This window comes from Rattus norvegicus, chromosome 10 (genome assembly GCF_036323735.1).
Source record: "Rattus norvegicus strain BN/NHsdMcwi chromosome 10, GRCr8, whole genome shotgun sequence".
NCBI classification, from domain to species: domain Eukaryota; kingdom Metazoa; phylum Chordata; class Mammalia; order Rodentia; family Muridae; genus Rattus; species Rattus norvegicus.
The window spans coordinates 102,176,361-102,199,177 of NC_086028.1; the positions used below are offsets into that span (position 1 = coordinate 102,176,361).

The following is a 22,817-nucleotide window of genomic DNA, read 5'->3' on the forward strand; positions in this document are numbered from 1 at the left end:
AAGAAAACAAAACAAAACAACCCTCAGGAAAGCTAGGGGTCTCAGTAGAACCTTCAAAAGTAAAAAGCGGGTCTCCGGGAAGATCAGGACCAAGGAGGACATTTCAGAAAGAACAGCTTCAGAATGCATACGTATGTTGAAAGAAAGGCAGAAAGCCAAGGAGCCAGGAGTCAGAATGGGCAGGTGGGGCAGAAGGTGTGATGTGCTGGGAAGGATACAAGGGCACCCAGAGCCAGGTATGGGAGCCTGGGTTCCATCCCAGCATTGCAGAAAGAAAAAACAAACAAGCAAGCAAACAAAAGATGGCGAAAAAGATGGCGGTAGGGCATGGGGTTTCTTCAAAAGTTCAGTATGGTCCTGGGAGGCCCCCGAAGGCTGCCAAGATCACATGTGCACTTTGGGCTGACAACTGAACCAGTGGGTGACCTTTGAACCGCCTCCTGCCTGTAGAGGAATTTTAATCCAGCAACATGGCTGCTCCAACAAGGGATCACGTCCAAAGACGTGATCCAGCCAGAATACAGACACGCCCTTCGGAGTATACACATTTAATCCCTAATGAGAAGGTAAGGTTAGTTTGCAGAAGGTAGCACCCATGTTTGAAAGCAATGTCTAAATGAGGGGCAGACAAAGTGACAAATCAGAGAAAGATTTGACAGAATAACTCAGAGATAGAATACGCCCAACTCACATGAAAACAGCACAGGAAAAGGAGGCTACTGAAGATGAGAGAGAGACAGAGAGAGACAGAGACAGGGAGAGAGAGAGAGAGAGAGAGAGAGAGAGAGAGAGAGAGAGAGAGAGACGGGATCTGATGCTAAGGTCTTGTTTCCCAGTTGGTTCTTGATCTATCAATAAAGATATCAGGAGCCAATTGCTGGGCAGAAAGAAAGAGGCAGGACTTACTTCTGGGTCCCCGAAGGGAGGTGAGGAGACACAGAGGAGGAAAGGGGTTTTTCTACTATGTTTCAGAGGGACAAAAGGTGACCAGCCATGTGAGATCTCGAGCAGAGTGGCCATAGGCCACTTCTCCAGGCGGGAAGTTGGGATACTGAGCTAAGAGTATTGAGAAGGGCACACTAGCCAAGGAAATCTTAGAAGATCCCAACAATTGAGCCAAAAAGGAGGTTAAAATTAAACAACATGAGTGGGGTTGGGGATTTAGCTCAGTGGTAGAGCACTTGCCTAGCAAGCGCAAGGCCCTGGGTTTGGTCCTCAGCTCCAAAAAAAAAATAAAAACAACAACAAAAAAACCCCAAAAAACAAAAAACAAAAAAACATGAGTGTCTGTGTGTTTGTTTTTTACCTGAGGAACTAATATTCTCTGGGTGAAGGCCGGTAGCATGGTCTGTTCCCAGAGCTTAAAGCAGGGTAGCAAAAGCTATACACTATAGAGGTAGTGCGTGTGTATGTGGTGGGTGGCGTGTGTGCATGTGGCAGTTTTACTGGGATAGTTTTCCAGAGACAGGCTAGACACAGGTGAGGACAGAATAAGCCAGAGAGTACGGAGCTAGAAGATTAAAACAGATTGCCAAAGTTAGTATGAGGCCAGGCAGAACAATTCAGTCCAAAGCCGAGAGAGGATGGATCATCGAATCAGTCAGCTTGGAAGATTAGATATAGAGAGGCTAGAATAGGTCTAGGAATAGTTAGCACAAAGGAAGGAATGCTCTGGGCTCAACACAGCTGTATTTGCACAGCTTGGGTATGGCTTTTATCTCATTCCTTCGTCTGAGGAGGTAAAACCAACATTTATGCCTGCCCTTACAGGACGGTCAGCGTGGAGTCTGGAAGGAACTTGGGTAATGGGGGAATTGAGAGGGTAGCGAGGCGGTGTAAACACTATCTGTCCTGTAAGGTGCTAGGTTTGATCTCTCTAGCGCCATACGTTTCAGCACACAGAAAGCACATGATGGCCAATAGGCACAGGAAAAGGTCTCAGCATCACTAGTTACTGGAGAGATGCAAATCCAAACCATAGTAAAGCTGGAGAAACGGCTGAGCTGCTAAGAACACTGGCTGCACTTATAGGGACTCAGGTTTGGTTCCCAGCATCCACATGATGGTTCCCAGTGACCTTAACTCCAGCCACGAAAAATCTGACACCTCCTTCTGAACTCCTACATTCACATGTGCGCACACCACAACAAACACACACACATACACATAACACAAAGTCACACAGCACACAATATACATACAAAACACAAACCACACACATGTACATACATGAACACACATGCACATACACACCACACACATACATATACATACATACATATATTCACAGACAACACACACACCACACATATAAAACAAAGTCCACACATATGTACATATACAAACACACACAAATATACACATGCATACACACATACATACACAAACACACATATAAACATAACACACAGGTACACACACAAACACATACACACATATACATAAACAGACACTGCACATACAACACACACACACACACACACACACACACACCTGTGTGCATTCTGATAATTAAGGACAAACAGAATAAATCTTAAAAGAGAGAAGTACATTAAGTGTTGGCGAAGATGTGGAAACCATCACCCCCTGCTGGTGGGGGTTTCATCTGGGAAGTAGCCAGTGAGTTCCTCGAGTTACTACATCACGCAGAACCTCTACTTCAGGATCCATGTCCAGGAGGAGAGGAGATGCGCTCAAAGACACGTACGCACGAATGTTCACAGCAGCATGAATCCTAGTGGCTAAAAGAGAGGAGCAGCCCAGCTGTCCACCTGACGCATGGACATAGAACCTTCCATTGGCCACAGGATGGGTTATTTTTAGTCACAATGAAAATGAATGCCAGAATGGAAAGATGCTCAGTGGCTAAGAGCGCTCACTGCTCCCTGAGGGGGACCTGGGTTCGGCACCTTCGTGACGGCTCACAACCATCTGTGACTCCAGTTCCACGGGCCTGATGCCCTTTTCTGGGACTCTGAGAGGACTCCATGAATGTGGCACACATACATGAGGGCAAAAGACCCAAAACATACAATAAAATAAATGTATGAAATAAAAAACAAAGGGCTGAAGAGCTGGCTCTGTGATTAAGCACATGTACTCCTCTTCCAATCACGTACTGTTTGTCCAGTGGACCTGAGCTCAGTTCCCAGCACCCATATCAGGACACTCCTAACTCCAGTTCCAGGGGGCCTGTGGCTCAGTACTTCCCTGATCAGCACCCTGTCCCCTCACACATGACACACACTCACACATTGCTAAAAATAGTTGTAGAACATGGTTGACACCATAGAGAAGCTACTGAGGGATGGGAAGCGCTCTTGGGGCCTCAGCCTCAGACAAAGAACTACTGGCAACCCAGGAGTACTGAGATCAGAAGAAGAGCGTCTTCTCCAGGGGAACTGTACCAATACAAATGGTCAGACTTGAAAACATACGTACAAAGAACACTCATGGGATGGGCAGGCTGTACTTTTATATTTAGAAACACAAACACATACATGCACACACACACATACATGTATATATATACACAGCTACACAGACACAAACATAAACAGATACACACACAACATACATACACATACATACACACAGATACACAGACGCACACAACATACACACATATACACACAAACACATACATACACACATACATATACCCATACACATATATACACATACTTACACACAGATGGACAGACATACACAACATACACATACATATACACACATACGCACATGCACATACACATAGACATATACTACATACACACATATACACCCACATGCACACATATACACACATGCACACATACACACGCGTGTGCACACACACAGTGGAAGACAAAGAGGTTATGAATTTGATAGATAATAGGCTAAGGGATATAGGCGAGCTTGAGGGAAAGGAAGGAGGAAATGATGTAAAAAATTTTAAATTATTAAAAAACAAAATATGATTCAAAGGTGTTTTTGTTTTTAGGACAGGGTTTCTCTGTGTAGCCCTGATTGTCCTGGAACTCACTCTGTAGACCAGGCTGGCCGAGATTTGCCTGCCTCTGCCTCCAGAGTACTGGAACTAAAGGTGTGCTTTGTGTACCTGAACTAAAGGAATGACACAATAGGAGCAGGTGGTGAAGGAGTCTGTCTGTCTCAGCTCCTGCAGCGGCACCCTTGCCTTTGAACTTGTGACCTCAGACCCAACTGAGCAGCGGCCAACCACTCCTGCTGCACCGTGGGGCTTTGGGTGAGCAGTGCCCTTCGAGGCTCATGCACTGGGACACCTGGCCCACGCCTCTTGCTTCCTTTGTGTAGGTGGAAGCCAGCCTCCGGCTCAGTCAGCTGTGCTCACCTTGCCTGTTACCAGGCCCTCCTTGCCATGAAGCACTAATCACTTCTGGCCTTGATATTTTATCACAGCAGCAGAAAAGTGACTCCACGGACACCCATGACTGGTCTCCTGGTGAGGGCTGGGCTGCCAACCCTCTGCCCTGACCCTGGGAGGGGCCCTGGACCTTGGCCACAGACTGTTCACCTGATCCTGCAGGTAGAGAGAGGCCTCAGAGACAGAATTCTCCATGGCGGCCTTCCCTCGATCCTGGCTCTCTCTCAGCTCAGCCAGCTCTTTCTCGATGTCAGACACGGTGACTCTGCAATGTTCAAAGAACGGCTGGTCCCACCACTGCCCAGAAACCTTTGCTCTGAAGAACGGAGGCCTTGCTGTGGGACCATCAGGAGCCTCTGTCTAGGGATCCCAAACTTGGGGGGAGGGGTGCTGTGGTGGATCGTAGCCCAAGGAGGGACACTAGTGTTCCTCCCAGTCCTGGTGCTGCCATTTTAGGAATGTCGGGGGGTCTTCTACAAGGTCTTGTAAAGACTAGGACAACCTGGAGGGCCAGTACAATCCGGATGAGAGACAGTGACCACTGCAAGACGTGGGGAGGTGGAAGGCTGCCTTCACTGCCTGGGCCTTAACCATGATAGCAGACAGGACCTGGCCGTGGAGGAGGAATGTCACCTGAGGATGCCCAGCTGCAAGCTCAGATGGCTAGGTTTCACGTCCTTCCCTCCAGTGATGTCAGTGTCCAGAAACCTCTGTATCTTCTCCAGCTGAAAGCACAGAGGGAGAGCCAAGTGTCAGACTTCCCGAAGGTGGCCATCTGGACAGTCAGTCACTTTCTATCTCACGGATGAGGCAGTGGGTACCCAGCAGCCTCTCGCAATGGTCTCCACCACTACAGAGTCCCTAGTAGGGCTCCAGACTGCTAACTTAGAAGGCAGGAGGCTGACCCTCCCATACGCACTTTTGCCTTGTCCTGCCGAACTTCTTTGTTCAAGCTCCTTAGGTTCTTCAACTGCTCCGGAAGGTCCTGGGGTACGGTCTTTTTGACTATGGAATATGGAGGCTCCCATCAGGGAGTAGGATGCCCGCTGGGCTCCTTGACCCGTGTTTTACAGCCCCTCAATAATGAATGGAGCCCAGAGGTCAAGTCAACAGATCACTTGATCCTGTTTTGCCTGGTGACTGGGCAAGGAGGTAGAAGAGAAGACCGGTAGCTGGGCACACGGTGTTTGATCGCTAGGTAGCTATCTTCTGCTGCGTCTGCCATCTCTACTACTGGGCTGTGACTGGATAAATGGTGAGCTTCCTTCTGCAGTTCTCTCCTCGCCCCCACTCCCACCCCGTCATGCTGTGCCCTCAGCCTCCTACATGCTCGCCCCTGCTACCGTGGCAAAGCCCCCAAAAGCCTGCTTCATGCCTCTCTCAAGTCTGCCCCAGTCCTGCTGGCTTAGTCTCTCCTGCCCTGTTGTCTATACTTCTGCCCCCCAACCCCCCGCAAGCTGTGGATGCTGTGTGTGGAGTCAGGTCCGGGTAGGAGTGTGCTCGGCCCCCAAGGGATAGAGGGAGTGTGGCTGCTTTCCCTCCACAGCAAAGGCTACTCACCCAACCTGGCGATCAGGTACTGGATTTTCTCCCAGTCGGTCTGGCCGGCCTGTTCCTCGTCCAGGTCCTTCAGCTGTTCCTTCAGTTCCACGTAAAGGGCAACGATCTCGCCTATCAGGCGAAATGTTTCCACCGCCATGGGGAAGCTTGGAGCCAGTTTCTCCAGGGACTCCTGCCGCTCCCGACGGGTCTCACTTACTGATGGGGTTTGGAGGTAGCTCCAGGAGTCTTGAGTCCTGGAGTCAGGGGTGACTTGCTCTTTGGTAGTTTGGACAGTTGGCCCGAGTTGTACGGCAGAGGCAGGTTTGCTCCTTAGATCCCAAGTGACCTGGGTGTCCGCCTCGACTCTTCGTGCTTGGTCAGGGTAACGCAGGTCAGCCTGTTCTGACTGAACTTCAACTGTGATGGCCTCTGCTTTTTGAGGTGGGATCTGAGGGACCACTTCGGGGCGTGTCTCTTGCCTGGCTTTGTCTTCTTTCTGGGGCAGCTCAGGAGCCTGATACATCAGGGGCAATTGTGGCTGAGGCTCCAGTGTTAAGCTAAAGTCTATGCCTGGCGCTAGGAAGTCTGGCTGAGTTGGGATGGGTTGTCTGAAACCACGAGGAAGCATAGCAGGTTGAAATATACCACGAGGAAACATGCCAGGTTGAATAAAACCGGGTAGATACCCACCAGGTGGGGCCAAGCTAGGCATGTACGCACCAGGCTGACCCAAACCCTGAGGGCCTGCACCAGGCTGACCCAAACCCTGAGGGCCTGCACCAGGCTCAACTATCCCAGGCTGCATCATGTCAGAGTCAGTTGTCCTAGGCTGCAACAAACCAGGCTGACCTGCCCCAGGCTGCAGTAAACCACGCTTTTCTTCCCCTAGCTGCTGAGAGTCCTGCTGGTCCATGCCAGGTTGCACCAAACCATGTTGAACTGCTCCAGGCTGCATCGGGCCATACTGGGTCATCATAGACTGCATCAAGCCACGCTGACTTGTACCAGGCTGCATCAGCGCAGGATGAATGAAGCTACTCTGATCCACGATGGGCTGTACCATCCTAGCCTGAGCTAGACCAGGCTGCACCAGGCCACGCTGATCCATGACGGGCTGCATCAGCCCAGGCTGAACTGCTCTGGACTGCATGAAGTTACGCTGAAGTACAGAAGGTTCCACAAAATCATACGGGTACATCCTGGGTTGTACCAAGCCATGTTGGTCCATGCCAGGCTGCACCAAACCACTCTGGTCCACTATAGGCTGTGCCAAGCCAAGCCTGTCCATACTCAGTGCTCCAGGCTGTGCCAAGCCAGGTTGTGCCACACCCTGCTGGGGCATGCCAGGTTGCACCACACCCTGCCGGGCCACGCCAGGTTGCACCAAACCCTGTTGAGTTATTCCACGTTGGGCTAAGTCACTCTCATCGGTACCAGGTTGTACTAAATCACGACTCATTCTAGACTGCAGCCAAACAGCTTGACCTACTCCAGGTTGCATCAAACCAAGCTGACTGTCACCGGGCTGCACAAAATCATATTGATCAGCTCTTGGCTGAACCAAACCATACTGACCTATGCCAGGTTGGACCAAGCCAGGTGAATATGCACCAGGCTGCCCCCAACCACTAGGAAGTGCACCAGTCTGCACCAGGCCATGCTGATCTATACCTGGTTGCAACACAGCAGGCTGAACTACACCTGGTTGTGCCATGCCAGGCTGAATTACACCTGGTTGTGCCATGTCAGGCTGGACTGCACCTGGTTGTGCCATGCCAGGCTGGACTGCACCTGGTTGGGCTATGCCAGGCTGAACTGCACCTGCTTGTGCCATGCCAGGCTGAACTGCACCTGGTTGGCCTATGCCAGACTGAACTACATGAAGCTGTGCCATGCCAGGCTGAACTACACGAGGTTGTGCCATGCCAGGCTGAACTGCACCTGGTTGGGCCATGCCAGGCTGGACTGCACCTGGTTGTGCCATGCCAGGCTGGACTGCACCTGGTTGTGCCATGCCAGGCTGGACTGCACCTGGTTGTGCCATGCCAGGCTGGACTGCACCTGGTTGTGCCATGCCAGGCTGGACTGCACCTGCTTGTGCCATGCCAGGCTGAACTGCACCTGGTTGTGCCATGCCAGGCTGAACTACACGAGGTTGTGCCATGCCAGGCTGGACTGCACCTGGTTGTGCCATGCCAGGCTGGACTGCACCTGGTTGTGCCATGCCAGGCTGGACTGCACCTGGTTGTGCCAAGCCAGGCTGGACTGCACCTGGTTGTGCCATGCCAGGCTGGACTGCACCTGGTTGTACCATGCCAGGCTGGACTGCACCTGCTTGTGCCATGCCAGGCTGGACTGCACCTGCTTGTGCCATGCCAGGCTGAACTGCACCTGGTTGGGCTATGCCAGACTGAACTACATGAAGCTGTGCCATGCCAGGCTGAACTACACGAGGTTGTGCCATGCCAGGCTGGACTGCACCTGGCTGGGCCATGCCAGGCTGGACTGCACCTGGTTGTGCCATGCCAGGCTGAACTGCACCTGGTTGTGCCATGCCAGGCTGAACTACACCTGCTTGTGCCATGCCAGGCTGAACTGCATCTGCTTGTGCCATGCCAGGCTGAACTGCATCTGCTTGTGCCATGCCAGGCTGGACTGCACCTGGTTGGGCTATGCCAGGCTGAACTGCATGAAGCTGTGCCATGCCAGGCTGGACTGCACCTGGTTGTGCCATGCCAGGTTGAACTGCACCTGCTTGTGCCATGCCAGGCTGAACTGCACCTGCTTGTGCCATGCCAGGCTGAACTGCACCTGCTTGTGCCATGCTAGGCTGAACTGCACCTGGTTGTGCCATGCCAGGCTGAACTGCACCTGCTTGTGCCATGCCAGGCTGAACTGCACCTGCTTGTGCCATGCCAGGCTGAACAGCACCTGGTTGGGCTATGCCAGACCGAACTGCACGAAGTTGTGCCATGCCAGGCTGAACTGCACCTGGTTGTGCCATGCCAGGCTGAACTGCACCTGGTTGTGCCATACCAGGCTGAACTGCACCTGGTTGTGCCATGCCAGGCTGAACTACACCTGGTTGTGCCATGCCAGGCTGAACTGCACCTGGTTGTGCCATGCCAGGCTGAACTGCACCTGCTTGTGCCATGCCAGGCTGGACTGCACTTGCTTGTGCCATGCCAGGCTGAACTGTACCTGGTTGGGCTATGCCAGACTGAACTACATGAAGCTGTGCCATGCCAGGCTGAACTACACGAGGTTGTGCCATGCCAGGCTGAATTGCACCTGGTTGTGCCATGCCAGGCTGAACTGCACCTGGTTGTGCCATGCCAGGCTGAACTGCACCTGGTTGGCCTATGCCAGATCGAACTGCACGAAGTTGTGCCATGCCAGGCTGAATTGCACCTGGTTGTGCCATGCCAGGCTGAACTGCACCTGGTTGTGCCATGCCAGGCTGAACTGCACCTGGTTGTGCCATGCCAGGCTGAATTGCACCTGGTTGTGCCATGCCAGGCTGAACTGCACCTGGTTGTGCCATGCCAGGCTGAATTGCACCTGGTTGGGCTATGCCAGGCTGAACTGCATGAAGCTGTGCCATGCCAGGCTGAACTGCACCTGGTTGTGCCATGCCAGGCTGAACTGCACCTGGTTGTGCCATGCCAGGCTGAACTGCACCTGGTTGGGCTATGCCAGACCGAACTGCACGAAGTTGTGCCATGCCAGGCTGAACTGCACCTGGTTGTGCCATGCCAGGCTGAACTGCACCTGGTTGTGCCATGCCAGGCTGAACTGCACCTGGTTGTGCCATGCCAGGCTGAACTGCACCTGGTTGTGCCATGCCAGGCTGGACTGCACCTGGTTGTGCCATGCCAGGCTGAACTGCACCTGGTTGGGCTATGCCAGACCGAACTGCACGAAGTTGTGCCATGCCAGGCTGAACTGCACCTGGTTGTGCCATGCCAGGCTGGACTGCACCTGGTTGTGCCATGCCAGGCTGAACTACACCTGGTTGTGCCATGCCAGGCTGAACTGCACCTGCTTGTGCCATGCCAGGCTGAACTGCACCTGCTTGTGCCATGCCAGGCTGAACTGCACCTGGTTGTGCCATGCCAGGCTGAACTGCACCTGGTTGGGCTATGCCAGACCGAACTGCACGAAGTTGTGCCATGCCAGGCTGAACTACACCTGGTTGTGCCATGCCAGGCTGAACTGCACCTGGTTGTGCCATGCCAGGCTGAACTGCACCTGGTTGTGCCATGCCAGGCTGAACTGCACCTGGTTGTGCCATGCCAGGCTGAACTGCACCTGGTTGTGCCATGCCAGGCTGAACTGCACCTGGTTGGGCTATGACAGATCGAACTGCACGAGGTTGTGCCATGCCAGGCTGAACTGCACCTGGTTGTGCCATGCCAGGCTGAACTGCACCTGGTTGGGCTGTGCCAAGCTGAACTGCACCTGGTTGTGCCATGCCAGGCTGAACTGCACCTGGTTGTGCCATGCCAGGCTGAACTGCACCTGGTTGTGCCATGCCAGGCTGAACTGCACCTGGTTGTTCCATGCCAGGCTGAACTGCACCTGGTTGGGCTATGCCAGACCGAACTGCACGAGGTTGTGCCATGCCAGGCTGAACTGCACCTGGTTGTGCCATGCCAGTCTGAACTACACGAGGTTGTGCCATGCCAGGCTGATCTACACCAGGCTGCACCGAACTCCAGTCTGTACCAGGCTGTACCAGGTCACGCTGATCCATCCCAGTTTGAACCAAACCATGCTGACCTGCACCAGCTTGCATCAACCCAGGTGCATATGCACCTGGCTGTACCAGTCCGAGCTGAACTGCGTCGGGTTGTCCCAGCTCCTGTTGTACCAAACTGTGTTGATCTACACCAGGCTGTACCCAGCCACTCTGATCTATGCTTGGTTGAACCCAAACAGGCTGCCCTGCATCCAGTTGAATTGGACCTTGCTGGCCTGCACCAAGTTGTGCCAAACTAGCTGGAAACGAACCAAGTTGAATCAAGCCAGGCTGACCTGCACCAGGAGGCACCAACTGTTGGTCTGTGCCAGGCTGTACCAAACCACCCCAATCTGTGCTAGGTTGTTGTACCAAACCGCGTTGATCTGGGGCACTCCTCTGATCAACCCCTGGCTGTCCTAAACCCCTCCTACCTGCCTCAGGCTGTACAGAATCTTCCTGGCCTGCCCTAGACTGTGCCAGGCTCAGCCGTTCTGCCTCAATGGGCACTGAAAGACGCCTATCTGCAGCAGTCTGCAAGGAAGTTCGCCGTTCTGTCCTCACGGGCATTGAACTTCGCCGATCTAAACCAGGCCGCTCCACATCACGCTGCTCTACCCCAGGCTGCTCTGAACCAGGTTGTACAAAGCGCGACGCCAAGCTCGACTGCCTAAAATCTTGCTGATCTGTACTCTTTTGCGTCAAACCAAGTGACGCCAATCTACGTTGATCCGGAAGAGATGGAGGGACTGCACGCTGATCCTGGCCAGGCATTACCAATCCCTGCCCATCTACCTGATGGGCGATCGGTCCTTGCTGACCTGTTCCTTGTATCGGCAAACCCTGCAGATCTATGCTAACTGGTGTCAACCCTTGCTGAGCCGTGGCCCACGGGCCCTGACCACTGCCATACACAGCAGCCTGTTCCATGCCCTGTTGGTCAGGTCCAGGAAGCATCATGCCTTGCTGAGGTGCACTAAGTGGAAGAGCTGTACCAAGCTGGGCTGGACTCAGTGTTTCCGGTTCCCTGTCAGCTCCTGATGGCTGCACACCACTCTGAACTTGGTAAGGAGGTTCCGCTCTCTGGTCATGCATTTCTGGGGGCATCACACCAAGCTGACCCATAGTGAGGGGCACCACAGGGTGCGTCGATCCAGCTTGATCCATGCCAAGTGGTTCCATCCCGGGCATCCCACCACGTTGATATCTGTCCTGTTGCGTCTGGCCAGGGAGTTGCTCATCTCTTCTTGCGTGCATCTGGCTATCTGTCTCGGATGAGACCTGGAATGACTCACGGGCCATATCCCGAAAGGTGAGCGTAGACCGACTCTGATCTCTGCTGAAGGCCATGTCGGGTCCTACGCCACCGATATGTGCTGGGCCTCCAGTGGATTCCAGGGTCTGGTCAGCCGCCCTGGAGAACATTCCGCTTGGAAGGAAGTCACTCGATGTGAATTTGTGCTTGCCGATGGTTGCTGTGGATGATTCTGAGCTCTGGGTAAAGAGAAGGAGGGAAGTCAATTACAACCGCTAAGAGGTCGAACGGAAGGCCGACGTGGGTACTGGACTGGGATGATTTAAGATCCTTGTTGTAAAGAAACCCTGTTTGGGTGTGTTTGTGTGTGAGTGTGTGTCTATGTATGTGAGACAGCGAGAGTGGGGGAGAGAAAGAGAGAGAGAAGGAGAGAGAGAGAGAGAGAGAGAGAGAGAGAGAGAGAGAGAGATTGGGGATAATAGACCTGGACCTTGGAAATGTTAGACAGGTCCTCCACTACTAAATCATAATTCTGAGCCCTTTGTATTCTGGTCTCCATAAATAATCTAGGCTGGCCTTGCACTCACTCTGTAACCCAGGCAAGCCTTTGGCTTTTGATCCCTCTGCTTCAATAGTCGGGGCTCTAGGCCTGCTAGACAAGAGACCTGGATTCCCTCTGTAGCCGACAACAACAAAATTGTGATCCTCCTGCCTCCATCTCTGGAGTGCTGAGACTGCAGCAATCACACCATGCCCAGTTTGTCTCTGCTAGGAGACTGATCTCGGCCTTTTGTGCATGTGCAGCAAGTATTCTGCCAACTACGTTACAGCCTCATAAAAGTGAGCCCCTGGGGGTTGGGGATTTGGCTCAGTGGTAGAGCGCTTGCCTAGCAAGCTCAAGGCCCTGGGTTCGGTCCCCAGCTCCGAAAAAAAAAATAAGAAAAAAAAAAAAAAAAGTGAGCTCCTGGGCTGGAGAGATGGCTCAGCGGTTAAGAGCACTGACTGCTCTCCAGAGGTCCTGAGTTCAAATCCCAGTAACCACATGGTGGCTCACAACCATCTGTAATGAGATCGGATGCCCTCTTCTGCTGTGTCTGAAGACAGCTACAGTGTATGTATGTGTGGTGTGTGTGTGTGTGTGTGTATATATATATATATATATATATATATATATATATATATATATATAAAATCTTTAAAAAAAGTGAACCCCTGGATTAACTTTTTATGACAACAGCCTCGAACTTACAACCTTCCTTCCGTACCTCCCACACCTTCCATATAGCTGCTCTGTCCAGTTGTCTCCTACAAAGGCCTCTGGGATGAAATGTTTTCTGTAAGATCCAGGGCACTGTCCCTCGAGATCTTTAACTCCTCAGGCCTACTGGGTTCCTTTTGTCATTAAAAGGTAAGAAGGGGGGGTGTGGTTAGAATAGTGATGTAGATGTTCTTGGGGCTGTGGACTCACTACGGTACACCCGGGCACATTGTATGAAATAAAAAGAAAAAAAAATGGGCACAGCAGCTACAGAAGTTGTGGGAAAACAGAGTCCCGGAGGAGGTGGTGCCGTTTTCACTAGTGGGTGAACACAGCCTGGTTCTAGGGAAAACGTAACGTGATTCAGAATATGTTCACTGAGGGAGTGCTGAGATGGCCCAGTTTGTAAAAAACGTCTGCCACTAAGCTTCATCTGAGTACAACCCCTGTCCTCTGACCTCCACATAACATAGGCTGGAATGCACACAGCCATATATATATATATTTATATTTATATATATATATATATGCTGTGAATATACGTACACACAGACACAGTAAATTTAAGTATAATAGAAGAGTGTGTGTATATATATATACATATATATATAATTTTATTAATTATATAAGTACACTGAAGAGGGCATCAGATCCCATTACAGACGGTTGTGAGCCACCATGTGGTTGCTGGGAATTGAACTCAGGACCTCTGGAAGAGCAGTGCAGTGCTCTTAACCATTGAGCCATCTCTCCAGCCCAGAAGTATATATATTGTAACTCCCAACCACAGTAGTTTAAAGAATCCAGTGTCTCTAACACTCTCAAGATTCTGAGCAGTTGATATGGAAATTAATTTTTCATAGCCCCACATCTCTTGGCCTTCAGTTTAGCTATCATGCACCGCAGGGACATCCTGCAGTCCGGGCAGGTCGCCATCCTGCCCATGAGCTCATCTTGGTCTTCCTCCAGTTTTGACTTCAAGGTTCTATGAAGATTTGGAATTTGAATGCCTTAGATTATGGGGGACAAAATCATTTAGTGGCCATTTCTTGTGTGTGTGTGTGTGTGTGTGTGTGTGTGTGTGTGTGTGTATGTATGTGTGCGCACGCGCATGTGTGTGTAAGTGTGTGTGTAAGTGTGTGTATGTGTACACTTGTGGAGGCCATAGGAGGTTATCATGGTCTATCTCTTTTTTTTCTTTTCTTTTCTTTTTTTCGGAGCTGGGGACCGAACCCAGGGCCTTGCGCTTGCTAGGCAAGCGCTCTACCACTGAGCGCAATCCCCAACCCCTAGCCTGAACTCTTGATGTGGACCAGTAAGTCTTGCCTACAAGGGTCATGTGGAAATCACCAGGGTTTGCCAAGGATGTAGGGACCGTGTGTACCATCTTGAGATGGACAGACACACTAGCAGGGGCCTCCTGCTAGAGAACTGTTTCCAGTTCCGGTCACCCTGGTCCATAGGTGTTAAGGGACGGATGCTTTTCCAGATAGTCTGAAAAGCTACAAGAAGCGAAGGAAATGGGCTGGAGAGATGGCTCAGTGGTTAAGAGCACCCGACTGCTCTTCCAGAGGTCATGAGTTCAATTCCCAGCAACCACATGGTGGCTCACAACCATCTGTAAAGAGATCTGATGCCCCCTTCTGGTGTATCTGAAGACAGCTACAGTGTACTTATATATAATAAATAAAATAAATCTTTAAAAAAAAAAAAAAAAAAGAAGCGAAGGAACTGGTCCACAGCATCAGTTTTCACCCGGTGCGTTGGTGGAGCCCAACAATGTAGGTGCTGGCGTCTCGCCTACATGGGAGGAGACTGAAGAAATAAATGACCTGTCTCCATGCTTCCGTTTGGGACCCTAAGCTGGGGCAACGCACAGTAGCAACAGGTGGACAAAACACAAAGTTGTCATTCCCAATCCCAGGAATGTACCCGGTTTACTCATGCCAATGTCATCTTGGAAACATATTTTAAATTTCCACAGTATAGAATGCACGATGTAAGGAGTGAGGGCCCAAATACCAAATATGAGACAGCGATAATACGAGAGACGCTTGCTGGGGTAGCACCCTCCCCACACCGCTGCCCTGTGCCCGTTTGTTTACCCCTTTGGAGGCTCTCCAGCCGTCACTGATCACTTGTTCTAGCTCTTCCCAAGTGACCATAGTGATTTCTTCCTCACCCGGAGCAAGAGTCAGCCTCCGACTTAATTGATCCTGTGAACAACAGATCATGATACAGACACACATGTGCGTAAGCATGAACACATGCATACACATGTGTAAGTGTGAACACGCACACACACAGATGTGTAAGCAAAAATGCATACACACATATGCAAGCATGAATACACAGACACACACATGGGCAAGTGTGAATGCACACACACGTCTAAGCATAAATACATAGACACACATGTGTCAGCATGGATGCGCACACACGTGTAAGCATGAATACGCATATGCATTCTGCAGTTCGGGACCAACAGGATTGCTTAAAGTGCTACCAACAACTGCAGCCTCGAGGTTGGGGATTTAGCTCAGTGGTAGAGCGCTTGCCTAGCAAGCACAAGGCCCTGGGTTCGGTCCCCAGCTCCGAAAAAAAGAAAAGGAAAAAAAAAAAAAAACCAACTGCAGCCTCAGGAAGACCCACTCGCTTTCAGTGACCACCCAGAGGTACGGAATTGGCTATTTGGTGCTTTGTCTCATGTGGATTCTGGATGGAGCCTTGATTAAAGGTGGCAAGGACTTGCCCTTCCACCCAGAAGTGTTGCCGCTTAGTGGCAGAGTTCATATACCCTCTCTCCCCAAAGGACACAGATATGCAGGGGTGGGAGTTGGGAGCAGGCCTGAAGAGAAGCCAGGCTGAAGAGAAGTCCTCTATCTATCCCTTGGGACCCTTTCCCCAGAGCTTGCCCATATTACCAGGTATTCGTCTCGGCTTTTAACTAGCTTCTCCAGTTCATGAACACGTTGAAGGAGATCCTGGAAAAGAGTTTAGAAATGGACCATCACCTCAGCCCTCCCACACCCATGCACACACATACACACACTCACACATGCACATGCGCGCACGCACACACACACACACACACACACACACACACACACACACTGCCTTGGTGTGTGCAAAGGAGAAACAGAAATGAGAATCCTATGGGTCTTTGTGAAGGGATGGCTTCTGGTTCCTAGTTTCTATCTAGTTTTACATGGCATAGGAAGCCAGGTTCCCAGTTCTTTTCCTTGTCAACAGGAAAGAAGGAAGTAGTAACAATAGTGACCCAGAATCGTGTGACCAGTCAGTGTTCATGTGCAGTAAGAATGCTGGCCCTGGCTTCATTCCACGATACCCATTACCAGAAGCTCCCAGCTCTACAGCTCGAGGCCCACCTTGTCTCTCCTAAAGCGAGTGCATCAGCAGCACCTGCTAGCCTGAGTCACAGGAGGAGGAGAGCCGTCAAGGGGCCCCAGCAAGGGACCCGGACTTCAACTGTGCTGACCTCCAGGACCTAAGGCTAGATTCCAACTTCAAGCACAAAAGTTTCGAAAAGACCGGGCATGGTGTTGCCTGCGTGCGTACTGATCACCACGGCCCTTGAGACGCGGCTAGAAGGATCAAGAGGTCAAAGGTCAGGCTTGACCACACAGGTAAGCTGAAAGCCAGCCGGACTACAAGGAGATCCTGTTTTCAAAAAAACCAAACAAGTTGAAACGACAGCAAAAGCAACAGACAGAGAAAACGACGTTCACTTCCCAGAGCAAAGACCAGCGATGCAGAGTTTCCCCGGGCCTGTGTGATGCTCAGGCTGGGTTAAAAGCCAGAGATCCGGGCTGGAGAGATGGCTCAGTGGTTAAGAGCACCCGACTGCTCTTCCAGAGGTCCTGAGTTCAATTCCCAGCAACCACATGGTGGTTCACAACCATCTGTAAAGAGATCCGATGCCCTCTTCTGGTGTATCTGAAGACAGCTACAGTGTACTCATATATAATAAATAATAAATAAATCTTTAAAAAAGAAAAAAAAAGCCAGAGATCCACCCAGGGCTGGGCCTCCTGTCTTGTGTCCTTTTTCTCTTTGGGGCCGTCTCTCCCTCCTTCCTTTCTGATGGGCCACCTATAACCACTCGGCCTAATCCCTGTGAGAAGATGTATGTTCAACTTGAACAGACTTGCTTGGTGTTTCCTTGTGTTCACAGGACAGCACCTGGAGAACTGTCAGGGCTAACTTCTCCCTCAGGAAAACCAAAGGCAAGATGAAAGTGTCCCCAGTTCGCCGTAGCTCGTATCACGAGGAGGCACTGGTACCTGATCTACTGTCCTCACGAGGACTGATCCTCGGGTCGTCAGTATACGTGAACTTCCTGATTTCTTTATCCTCCCCTGGAGGGAGTGGCGTGAAGTTCTGAGTGAAGTTGACCCTGGCACACCTGAGTCAGCGCCTCACAGCCATGAGGGAATGGTGAAGTGCCCCCAGCACACACACACGCACACATACGCATAAGGCTCAGGGGAGATGGGAAAGCCTTTTTCTGGTCCGTGTATGGATGTTGGCAGTGTGTGCAGAAAACGCACTGCTCCTCTACAGAGGGCTCTGCAGCAGGGACAGGCTAAACCTGCCTCCTTGTTCAGCTGTGTCTAGCCACTGTACCTCCCTGTTAGTTGTATGCGTAACCCAACCTCCCTGCTCAGCTCTAAGTAATAAATACACCAAGCTTCTGAGGTGTGGAGATTTCCCCATCTGAGAGCCTGGACCATTCAATCCCATCTTTCTCCCTCACGGGACTCCACCTTCCACCCTCTTCTGTGTATATGAGGTATTTTCCTCGGACCTCTGCTGCCCCCTGGAGGCTGAGCAAAGACCCAGCACTTCTCCAGTTGCCAGACTGACTGAGTTGGCCTGGTACTACTTCATTTCTGTGTCCCAAATGTTACTGGGACTCCAGGCAGTAATCATCGTTCCTTACGCACTCCTTATTAATTTGCTTCCTGTGGTGGTGTGAGAGGAATGGCCCCATAGGCTCAAGTACTTAAATGTTTAGGGAGTGACGCTGTTTGAAATGATCGGGAGGCATGGTCTTGGGTGGAAATGTGTCACTGAGAGTCAAAGCCAGGCCCAGGGTCTCTCTCCTACTGCCTGCTGATCTGGTTATAGAGCTCTCTGCTATTTCTCCTGCATCATGTCTGCCTGTGTGCCTGATGGACTAAACCTTTGAAACTGTAAGCAAGCTGGAGGGATGACTCAGTGGTTAAGAACACTGACTGCTCTTCCGGAGGTCCTGAGTTCAAATCCCACACCCACATGGTGGCTCACAACCATCTGTAATGAGATTTGATGCCCTCTTCTGCTGTGTCTAACAGCTACAGAGTACTCTATATTAATTAATTAATTAATTATTAATTAAAAACTGTAAGCAAGCCCCAATTTCTTTTGTCTTGGCCATGGTGTCTCTTCACAGCAATAAAACAGGAACTGCATACTTCATTTAGTTTGCTTTGAGACAGGGTCTCACTGTGTAGCACTGTGTGGACCAGGTTGACCTTAAACTCACAGAGATCCTCCTGCCTCTGCCTTCCAAGTGTTAGGGTTATAGGGACCACTACACCAGGATACTCTCAATTTTTAAGGAAATTCACTTTAAGAATACCCTGCAATGTTGTCAGCCACCTTCTAAACGAATTTAGGTTTTATAGGTATCTTGATAAGTTATTAATGGCTTTAGGAAACGGGATGGGGCTGGAAAGATGGCTCAGCCGCTAAGAGCTCTGGCTGCCCTTTTGGAGGATCCGGGCATGGTCTCCTGCACCTACACAGCCCCTTACAACTCTCCTACTCCAGTTCCGGGGAATCTGATGCCCTCTGCTGGAGACTTCAGGCACTCCAAGCAAACACATACACAAAACCAAAAACAAACAAATCATTAAAATAAAAAAAAAAAAAAAAAAAAGAGGCAAGAGAGCAGAGGCGAAGGAACAACCCACTCATGAGGTTTGGTCCCTAGGGTGTCCTCACCTGCAGCTCAGGTGCTTGCTTCAGAATTTTCACGTCTTCTGTGAGGTCTTGGAGCACATCGGTGATCTGCAAGGTAGAGTAGAAGCTGTGTGAGGCCAGACCTGGCACCCCTTGTTTTGGGGGTAGCTTAGGGCCTGAAGGGTGGTCCAGAGTAGCGGAGGCTTTGTAGGGTCAGTGTACCCACCTTGGTCAGGCTGAGAGTCCCTGAGAGCTTTGCTTGTACTCCCTGGGTGATCGTCTCGGCTGTGGGCTCAGGTTTCTCCATCATCTCCTGAGATTCGTAGATCTTGGAGAACTTTGTCATGGACATCTGCTGAGTCATCACAGCCATCTCCTCTCCTGACCTAGACAACTCCCGCTGGAGCTCGGGGATTATGGAGATGTGATCTATTTGTGTGGCCATGCCCTGCATTTTGTCGTCCATAGTTTTAAGCTGTTTGGTGAGGTCCAGTACCTGGCTACCCAAGTCCTTCACCTGACATTCCAGCTCTTGCGGAGTTTGTGTCAGCTTAGGCAGACTCCGGCGCTTCTCTTTGCTGGTTGACACATGCGGGGCGCTGTGGCTCAACTCGACTGAACGGCCCGACTCAGTCGATGGGTAGTGGAAGTCGATAAGTACCTCTTGGAGGTTGAGGCTCTTGAGAATGGCCACGATCAGAGTGTGCAGGGCCGTAAAGTTCACTGCGCCCACCTCTGGGGTGCCAATTGCCAGGTCGGCTAGCTCCCGGAGGGAGACCCTGTTAGCCAACAACGACGGCGGCATCGTGTGCCCTGTTGGGACTCGCAGAACCAGGGAAGAAGGGAGAGGAGACCAAGCGCCTCCTCGCTCCCAGCAAGCTTATGGGGCCAGCAGGGATCTCAGCAGGTGGCCCTGCTTGTGGGTTTGTGGCTTCCAAGCTGGAGCCCTGGGCTCCGCTCTTCTAGCCAGCCCGGCTCTGGCCGGTGGACGTTTGGAACGAGGGCGCACGGTTTGCGGCAGGGTTGCTGAGGCGCGGGACTCCAGAGATTCTAAGAACATGCGCTTGGGCCAGTCCTTATTTTTAGTAATGCTCTTAATGAAAGGCATGATTATGCAGGACCAGAGCATTTGCATTGTGAACAGGTCAGTTGGGAGGAGAAGCTGCGGTGGCTCCTGTGAGCCATCCAACCCCTCAACACAGAAAGTTAGAGCCACTAGCTCTAGTAGGGCCGAAGGAGACCTAATGATTCACGGGACGCCATGGAGACCTGCATTTAGGCAGGCAAGTCTGAGGGATGCGGTGCCTGAGGCCATGGGGGTGCGGGTGGGTCCCCGTTGGTGCCTCTTAGAGGCAGTTCTACATAATTTTGTTCACTCAAGAGGTGGATAAGGCTTTCCCTAACCTCATTTAGTAGCTCAATTCAGGACTCTGGAGCTCTCAGCAACTGGGGTGTTTTTTGAAGAAAACACTGAAAGTTGTGGAAAGGAACGTACCATGGCTAGAGTTAAGAGTTGTAGTTTGAAGCGCAAGGCCCTGGGTTCGGTCCCCAGCTCCGAAAAAAAGAACCAAAAAAAAAAAAAAAAAAAGTTGTAGTTTAGTCTGAATGGGCACAGGTTTTTTGTTTTTTTTGTTTTTTATTTATTTTATTTATATAAGACTGTAGCTGTCTTCAGACACACCAGAAGAGGGCAACAGATCCCACTGTGAGCCACAGATGGTTGTGAGCCACCACATGGTGGCTGGGATTTGAACTCAGGACCTCTGGAAGAGCAGTCAGTGCTCTTAACCGCTGAGCCATCTCTCCAGCCCAATGGTCAGTTTTTAAAGGGAATTTCCACTGTTGTATTTCCATTTCCTGGCAACAGCAGGCCAACATCCTAATCCTCTGGGCATTTGTTCTCTGACCTTAGAACAACAGCTCTCAACCTGAAGGTCATGACCCCTTTGGGGTCCCGTATTAGACATCTGACTATCAGATATTTACATTGTGATTCATAACGGTAGCAAAATTAGTCATGAAGTAGCAACAGTAATTTTATGGCTGGTCATCACAGGAGGAACTGCATTAAAGGGTCACAGTTAGGAAGGTTGAGAATTATTGTCGTCTTAGAACTTAAAAGCTAGGCTGCAGGAAAGCCTTAGGTTCGAGCTTTGGGCACACACAGCCAGACCAGTAATCGGGGGCTTGCTTATTTTATTATTAATTTATACCTGTGTTTCAGAGGTGTAGCCCTGACTGTCCTGGAACTCACTCCTCTATGTACATCAGGCTGATAGCATCAAACTTGGATATCTACTTGGCTTTATTTCTTTTTCTTTTTTTTTTTTTTCCTCGGAGCTGGGGACCGAACCCAGGGCCTTGAGCTTGCTAGGCAAGCACTCTACCACTGAGCTAAGTCCCCCAACCCCTTTTTCTTTTTTTTTTTTAAGATTTGTTTGTTATATGCGACTGTAGCTGTCTTCAGACACACCAGAAGAGGGCATCAGATCTCATTACAGATGGTTGGGAGCCACCATATGGTTGCTGGTATTTGAACTCAGGGCCTCTAGAAGAGCAGCCAGTGCTCTTAACCACTGAGCCATCTCTCCAGCCCTTTTTTTTTTTTTTTTCTTTTTTTCCGGAGCTAGGGACCGAACCCAGGGCCTTGCGCTCACGCTCTACCACTGAGCTAAATCCCCAACCCTCTCTCCAGCCCTTTTTATAAATATTATTGCGCCTGAAATGGATGTATATATGTGGACACATAGATGTGCATGCAGACCCAGGGCGTCCTGGATCCCCTAGAACCAGTTACAGAGAACTACCATACAGATGCTGGGAACCAAATCCTGTCTAACCGCCAGGCCATCTCCAGCTACCTTCAAGTCCGATCTCTGCAGTGTTAGCAGCCAGTTATGCCACCACCAAGCAGTCAGCCAAGCGGTTTCAGAGGCCCACTTTTCACACCTGGAGGCCTAGCATCTTCGACTTTCTGATGATACAGAGGATCAAATCTGAGGGCTAGCACTGGCCTGCAACTTAGGTTATCCTGGTCAAGCCTATCAGGAGTCACAGAAACCAACAGGCGGGTGGCATTTTCTAAGTCAGGAACTATGTGCACTACTAGTACTACATGCATATTTGTAATTCCTATATTTGAAACCGGGGGAAAGGAAAATATTAGCTGAAAATATGTCATCTTTAGAATTCAGAAGAACCCCGTGATCAGAGGTCAATGCCATCTGCTGAGCCACCACCTTATGGGATCTGCAGTGCCAGACAAGGCTGGCTGTTAGCAGTTCTAGCCTGTCTGCCCTCCCTAGTACTAGAACTACCCAGTGTGCGCTACCACACCACTGATGGAATTCGGGTCATTGTGCTTCTCTGGTGGGCGCTTCACTGAGATAATTCTCCAGTTCACAACTGCAGGCAGACCCGGAGGGGACTAGTTATCTGTCCATCTTGACTTGTTAAGATCGAACGGCATGGTGCACGCCTCTAATTCCAGCACTTGGAAGGCAGAGGTGGGCCAGCCTGGTCAACAGAGAGGGTTCCAGAGAAAGCCTGTCTTGAAGAAAAACCCACACCAAGTCTCATGAAACTGGGGAGATGGCTCAGAGGGTAAAAAGCACTTGTGATGTAAGCTTGAGAACCCTCAAAATCCATACCAAAGGCCAGGCATGGCTCC

General features: G+C 50.8%; 1 protein-coding gene across 1 annotated transcript in view; it reads right to left on the reverse strand.

The window, feature by feature from the left end:
• Positions 1-20,137, reverse strand: part of Qrich2 (glutamine rich 2) — a 28,395-nt gene extending 8,258 nt beyond the window's left edge. The window contains exons 1-8 of the mRNA NM_001416895.1: positions 19,374-20,137; positions 19,190-19,255; positions 16,105-16,164; positions 15,286-15,396; positions 5,945-12,161; positions 5,304-5,389; positions 5,018-5,109; positions 4,535-4,649 (exon numbers count right to left, since the gene is read on the reverse strand). Coding sequence (NP_001403824.1) covers positions 4,535-4,649; positions 5,018-5,109; positions 5,304-5,389; positions 5,945-12,161; positions 15,286-15,396; positions 16,105-16,164; positions 19,190-19,255; positions 19,374-19,952 — 7,326 coding nt within the window. The 5' untranslated portion in view covers positions 19,953-20,137. The remainder of the gene's footprint in view (positions 1-4,534; positions 4,650-5,017; positions 5,110-5,303; positions 5,390-5,944; positions 12,162-15,285; positions 15,397-16,104; positions 16,165-19,189; positions 19,256-19,373) is intronic.
• Positions 20,138-22,817: the final 2,680 nt, after the last annotated feature.